This window comes from Pagrus pagrus, assembly GCF_965226575.1.
Source record: "Pagrus pagrus genome assembly, chromosome: 20".
Taxonomy (NCBI): domain Eukaryota; kingdom Metazoa; phylum Chordata; class Actinopteri; order Spariformes; family Sparidae; genus Pagrus; species Pagrus pagrus.
The window spans coordinates 2,590,145-2,597,470 of NC_140207.1; the positions used below are offsets into that span (position 1 = coordinate 2,590,145).

Sequence of the window (7,326 nt, forward strand, 5' to 3'; positions counted from 1 at the left end):
GGAGTGCAGATGTCGGTGGAGATTCACTGGTATTGATGGATAAAAGGTGGGTAGGTGCGTGTCTCACTCAATGAAACATCTGTGATGGGAGGTGCCCTAATCCGCTCCACTGCCTCCCCCGATCATATCCAAGTTTTCACACCGAGCAGACAAAGGGAGGCGTTCACTGGTAAATACTAAAGTAAACTGTGGTGATGCGACCTTGCTTGTCTTGGAGATGATTTGATTCAGTGTCTCATGCAGAAGGCACTTTTTCCTTCATGTTATAATCAGATTTTTCAGTTTGGAGGAAGAGGAAACGTCCTCTGTTCAGTCCTCCTCTTCCCCCACATCAAAGCCATGATTGGTCCTTCCTCCGGCCCTGCTGCCTCTGCTCGTATACTGGCCTCCTGGTCCAGACTGGTATCCGTGCTGCTCACCATTATCCTCATACTGGCTCTGATACTGCTCTCCTTCTAGGTCGTCGTAGTGGTTCTCCTGCTGGTGCTGGACGTGCTGCTGGTAGTCGTGCCCCCTCTCGGCAGACCAGCCCTGGTAGGGTCTCTCGTCCTGTTCCTGGGGGTAAAGGTTGTCGTCGGGGGAGAACGTGTCGTCGAGGTGGTCGTCGTAGCGCTGGTAGGAGCTGGCGTGCGCCTGCTGCTCCCGGGCGTTCAGCTCCAGCGTGCTGTGCCACACTCCGTAGCAACCGTAGATCAACAGACCTGAGGACGCACAGACGGTACCGGTTAAACACAGGACGTCAGAGAGCAGAGCAGCAGGTAGAGAAACTGAGCAGCTGGGACGTGTTAGCAACCTTCATGAAATCCAGAAGGTGTGAAACTCTTCCCTCACTGCGTCATCTGTCAACCAACTGCAGGTCTGACAGAACAAAGTCTGGATGTGTGTGCTTCTCTCTGCTGCGCCTCAACAAAATCAAAGAGGAAGTTCTGTTTTCTAAAACTACGTCCAAGTCTTACTTTCCAGCTTACATTTTCCTGTAATCGTTCCTCAATAAAAAGGCTTTTTAACATCTCATATTTACACTTTCAGAAACATTAACATGGGCGTAGTGTTGCAAAATCTTGTACAAACATTCGTACAACAATTGTAACAATTGTCCTGAATGAAAAACACCCAGCTGATACACACTCCCCCTGCAGTTGTTGCTCTTATTATCTATTTTTGAAATCAATACTGAAGCATGTGTCATCTCACCTATGAAGCACCAGATGGTGAACCTGGCCCAGGTGAGTGGAGACAGTTTAAGCATGAGGTAGCTGTTGACCAATATGGCCGCCGCAGGGATGAAGGGCACGCAGGGCGCCATGTAGGGCAGCCTCCTCCCGCTCTCTGGCTGCTGTATAATCAGAATTAAAAGCTTCACCATGGACCCCGCCATCATCGTGGCCATGAGTCCTGAAAACACGGCCCCGGCACCGGTTCCCTGCTCAACGCCAAATATAACGGTGGACCAGAGGAGGAAGGACATGAGGAAGAGGAGGAGGGTGCAGCGGGTCACTATGCGGCCGGTGGCAGGAGTGGGTTTGGCCGAAGCATCGGGCAATCCCAGCCGCAGCCGCAGGGTGTAGTAATGACCTCCCAGCAGCCTTTTCAGCAGCGAGGCGTGGCCTGTGTGGAAATCAGAGTCGTCCCCCTCTCCTTCAGTCCCGCTGGCGTGGTAGGACGACGAACCGTCGCCGTCGTCTCCGATCAGCATCTGGTCATCTTTGGTGGGGACAGCCCCGTCGTCCAGGTGCTTCAACCCGTCCACGTTGTCCTCGGAGTTGAACTGGTGTGTGTCGGTCTGTTCGTCAGGCTGGTAGCGCAGTAACAGCACACACACGCTGACCAGAGTGTAGGCCAGCAGCGTGCCGATGGACATCATCTCGATCAGGTCTCTGAGGCTCACCAGCAGGGCGAGGATGGCGGCGAAGCTACCCGACACCACGCAGGCCACCGCGGGAGTGTGTGTGAACGCAGACACATGAGACAAGAACCTGCAGACACACATCACCACAGACAATCATTAACACCAGGAGACCTCGTCCTACCCGTAAGTGTGTTTGTCTCGTGCCTCCTCACCTGAACAGCAGTCCGTCCCGGGACATGGCGTAGATGACTCTGGGCATGGGGAACAAAGAGCCCAGCAGAGACACGGTGAGTCCGGCTATGGAGCCCACAGCCACGGTGTATTTCCCCCACAGGAAGCCGTGCACCGCAAACATCTCCATGAGAGGAGCCGAGCCGTCGATCAGGTCGTAGGGAACCATGAGAGTCAGGATCACACTCACCTGTAGAGAGGGAAGGTCGGGGAGGGAGATGGCGAGAATTCAAAGGCCGCTAACTGCTGCTCACTTTACTCTTTGCTGTAGCTACAAGGAGGAAACCCACAATCCAAATTCACCACAATCATTTTCAGTCATTTGTTTCCTTCATGTTATAAGAATAAACAACTCTGACCGACACGTAGGCAGTGAGGCAGGTGACCAGCGAGGCGGTGATGGCGTACGGGATGGAGGTGTTTGGGTTTTTCGCCTCCTCTCCCGTCGTTGCGATGATGTCGAAGCCGATGAAGGCGTAGAAGCAAGTCGCTGCACCTTGCATCACCTGATCAGCAACAAGACATCATTTATTCTCTTTTCTGTCATTTTGGGGATTTTAAACAAGTGACTTAAACAACCACAGTCTCACCCCTGACCAGCCGTAGGGCAGGAAGTTGCCATTCTCCCAGTTGCTGGCGGAGAGGAAGAAGAGTCCGGCGATGATCATGAAGACCCAGACCACCAGGTTGACCACGTTGAGGACGTTGTTGAAGCCCACCGAGTTACGCACACCGAGAGCAATGACCACTGTGACCAGCAGGGCGATAAACAGCGCCAGCAGGTCGGGGTACGTGTCCTCACCCTTACCTGAGACAAACAGACACAGCAGTGCTTTTAAAATATTTCGTCGACGTGAGAAAGAGACTGTAAGTTTGTGTTGAGATGAGGAAGGATCAATAAAACACTGGGACACTTTATTTCCTTATTCACACTTAACTGTGCAGATAAAAGAGTCAGAAACAAGAGCTGAGGTGGAAAAACAGACTATAAAAAGAGCAAAATGCATAAAACAACATAAACGTGCATAATTTCCAAGTGTAGGACTTTAAAAACTGATATAAACTATATATTACTGGATTTGAAATATCATTGGCTACATGATGCGTCAGTCATCTGGAGGCTGGTGTGTAAGTGGCTAAGAAGAGAGGAGGAAGAAGAGAAAGGCGGTCACATGTCTACATGATAGGCTCTAGGGCGGGCGTACTGATCGTACTGACCGAGTCCTCTGAGCGTGCCCAGGTGTGTTATCATGTAGTTACTGATGCTGTGATTGGCCAGCGAGTCGAACATGCTGCTGAGAGCTGACGCCCCCGCCGCCGTGCCAATCAGATACTCCAGGATCAAGTTCCAGCCAATGAAAAACGCCACAAACTCTCCGACCGTCACGTAGCTGTAGGTGTACGCCGAGCCGGTCGTCTTTGGGACCCGGACACCAAACTCTGCGTAGCACACGCCTTAACAACAAAATATACACAGTTAGAGGATACAAGAGGCGTCATGTCAGATTAGACTGTGATTAAACTGTTCTGTGTTCTCACCTGACAGTATCGAGGCCACCGCTGCGATAATAAACGACAGGATGACCCCAGGCCCCGCCATCGCTTTGGCAACCAACCCGGCCACCACGTACATCCCGGTGCCGACGCAGCTGCCCACCCCGAGCGACACCAGGTCCACGGTGGTCAGGACCTTGGCGAGCCCGACCGCCGACCCCTCGTTGAGCTCGGTGAGGTCGTCGGAGCTGTGAGCCATGGAGCCCATGGGTTTGGTCCTCAGGAGGCGGGAATACATGTTGTACCAGGCGTCGCCCAGAGACAGCCGGCCGAGCCACGCCGCCATTGCTGCACCTGTCTGATACCTGTCTATGTTTGTGTGCGACTCCTTCTGTTCTCTGACACTGTTTCTATCATTCTTTAATTCTCTTCATCATCGTTCTTCTGTTAGGTTCGTTCTTCAAGAGCCGCAGATCCACATGGAGAGATGAGACTGGAAACACAGAGATGGGAGATGTGTTCAGAGGACTACAAGGAACTTCTCTCTATATGACTTACACGAGCAGACAAGACCATCAACCAGAAGATTGGCTCTTCTGTAAGAGGCTTCGTAGCTTTTAGAAACAGGAAATTCCCTCAATGCAACCTCCTGAAAATAACTAGAAACATCTTTTCTTTACATTTCATCATTTGTCCACTCTATTTGACGTCCTGGGAACGAGACTCAACAATAAACTGTCTTTGTGGTACGTTTAGGAACAGCTGGGACAAATCCCACTGATTCTGGCTCAATGCCTCAAGAGGTGAGAGTGTAATTAACCAAACACAGCCTCACTAACACCGGATTATTTGAATAAAAGGTGAGTATCAGGCAGGTGTACCTGTCCAGCCCTGATGATGATGAAACCATCAGCTGCTCTCCTCACTCACTAGAGCGAGACTCCCTCTCTGAAACATTAATGAACACCGAGGATCTTCTTTCACAACGGAAAGGTACGACTGTGGAAGCTCAAACTGAACCACACAGACCTGAACGACTCTTACAAACGTGAAACGACTGTGTCACACTCGAATCAACACCTGAACTCAGAACCTGACCAACATCAGCAGGTTGGACTGAAGGCAGTGAAGAGCACAGAGAGCTTCCTACTTGTGACTGATAAGAACATGCAGTGTAAAGATGCACACCTGAGCAGACAGGTAACACACTCACCTGTCGTGTTTCCCTGAAGAAGTGCGGGAGGCGTGTGGTTCAGTGCACGTTCCTCTGCAGACCTGCAGGAAATGGTGACAAGAGGAGACGGCAGCGTTAGTCATTCAGAGCTGACAGCATGTGATCAGCTGATACATTATTGAACACCTGAGACTGAGCAGGTGTGTGTGTGTGTGTGTGTGTGTGTGTGTGTGTCTGTCTGTCTGTCTGTCATTCATAGGAGAGAGGAGATGAGCTGCTGAGAAGGTGTGTGTGAGTTGACTTTGTGCTGCTGCTGCCAACAGTGACGCTTCTTTAGTTTTTGTATGCAGAGCTGGGAACTGACCAGGTGTGTGTGTGTGTGTGTGTGTGTGTGTGTTTGGCTGCCAGCTGTGTAATGGAAAGTTGTATCAGTTTTCCAACTTTCTACCTGCAGGAGGAGTTTGATCCCTTTTAAACCTAAAATGGCTCCAAACAGCGCACAAGCATAATATAAGTCTCCTGAAGATCTCACATTGATTTGAAAAGATGTTATTTACATCTGTGGTCGAGGTGGGCTAACACTTTTAGCTTAGTAGCTAAAAATTCAGCTTAGAGACGAGTGTTAATAACGTCTCGTCTGGACGAACTTCACTAAAGTTGGTGGACTCACAAGAGACAAGCAAATGAAAAAATGTTTTGTTGATGATGAGGCTCAAACTGGAAGCAGCAGAAGTCCATATATCCTGATTTATAGTCCCTAGTATGGATCCTACATTTCCCAGAATGCAATTCAAGCATCACGATCCTCTTAACCAGATAAAGAGCCACATCTTTCAAACTTCACAACTTCTGTTTGACTTTCTGTCACAGAGAGCTGAAGTCAGGCCACTTCAGGTGGACCTCATGGGACCTTACTCCAAACTACATTCTCCAACACCAACATGGAGCCGACTGGGCTCAGAAAAGGTCGTAAAAAAGATGAACATCACAATAAATCTGCTCATATTGACAACTGCAGTTGTGTGAAAGGAGAGCTGGTTCTGGTTCAGTTCTGTGAGCTGCTGATATACAGGAGCAGCTGTTTCAGTTAGGAGACGACGTCACTGACGACACTAAACGACAACACACTCACTACATCTGGTGTAAGGGGACATTTATTTTGTCATGATCAGTCTTCAGAGGTCATTTTGTCCATCACGCAGCAAAACACAGTCACATTTCAGCGCTGCTGCACTCGTTCAGCGAGTGGATGAGTCTTCTGAACGTATAGTATGTGTTGTCTTGTTGCAGTTATCTGCTGGTAAACTGATACACAGAGTCAGATTACAGCGTTACCTGCAGACGTTGTAACATGATGGTCTGAAACAGGAGAAACAAGACACTAACACTGTCCACAAGTTGTTCTTGGTTACAGGACAGCTGTGGGAGAAACGGTGAATCCTTCCCGCCGGATCAGAGCTGAGCGTCGGTCCACTCTGCTGTGTCTCCGCTGGTTCACATGAAGCTTTCATCGTGTCCGTCTGAGTTGTTTTGGTCTGATAATCAGATCCAGTTTGAAGCATTTCGTCCAGTGCTCAGAACTGGACCAGTGTACCAGTGTAATCCGGTGCATTATTCATCACCAGTCTGGGAAGCAGTCATGCTGATATCAGGCTGCTGGCTTTTCTGATTGGTTGATTATCAGCCAAATAACGAATCCTGGTGACATCATCTCAAACATGATCTGTTCAACACACGATATGTTATTTCTGCCGTTACTGAGTGGAGTCAGGTGCAGATCCGGACCTTCTGGAGGAATAAACACCTCATCAGTCTCATCAGGTTCTGCTCTGATCCGACGGGAAGAGAGCTCAGAGTTACTTTTTATCTTGTGGGATTAAAAGTGGATTTATCTTCACTCCTGTTTATCAGCCTGACTGCAGCAGTGATCCAGAGGTGGTTCTGTTCTGTAATGTTGACTGCTGACTGGAGCTGGAGGGGAAATGGACTTTACTTCATGAACGTAACGTTACAGAGAGGAGAGAGAGAACCAGAACCAGAACCAGAGTCTCTGCTGAGTGCTGAGCGTAGTCAGAGGCTCACCTGAAGACAAAAAGCCTGTTGTTGCTCGCTCGCTCACGGCTGATGTACGGTGAAGTAATCTGGATGTTTGGGATAAATTATCTTGCAGTATCTGACGTGAGGTACAGTTTAAAAGTTTTTTCATGTTATGTTTCTCGTTCTCCGACTCCCTTCCTCTCTGACTCTCTCCTGAAGTGGATTTCTCTGGTCTGAACCACGTCCTTCCTACATGGTTACATCCTCACCTCTCCGTCTTCTACTTCTAAATTTAAAGCCAGAACCTTTAGGGGAAAAGAAGGCAGCTGATTTTGTTGTCAGCACGTTTATGGACAGTGAGGCGACCTGAGTTTTATGTAATTAACTCATTTTTAGAGCTTCTCTCGAGGAGACTTCAAGCCAAACTCGAAAATACCTGAAAAATCATCAGTCAGAGACGGGACCTCTCTGCTGGAGGCACATGAAAAGCTTGTATTGCCAAGATACCAGCGTCATAGAAGACCTTCATCTTTAGTTTTTT

At 49.2% G+C, this 7,326-nt stretch overlaps 1 protein-coding gene across 1 annotated transcript; it reads right to left on the minus strand.

Moving 5' to 3' along the window:
- Positions 1 to 309: 309 nt before the first annotated feature.
- Positions 310 to 3,920, minus strand: slc7a14b (solute carrier family 7 member 14b; the record flags this gene model as incomplete). The annotated part of the gene is made up of 7 exons (XM_084340534.1): positions 310 to 701; positions 1,195 to 1,976; positions 2,062 to 2,270; positions 2,440 to 2,586; positions 2,671 to 2,888; positions 3,299 to 3,535; positions 3,620 to 3,920. The coding sequence occupies 7 exons, from the start codon at positions 3,918 to 3,920 to the stop codon at positions 310 to 312; spliced, it is 2,286 nt and encodes a 761-aa protein (XP_084196660.1).
- Between the last annotated feature and the right edge of the window lie 3,406 nt (positions 3,921 to 7,326).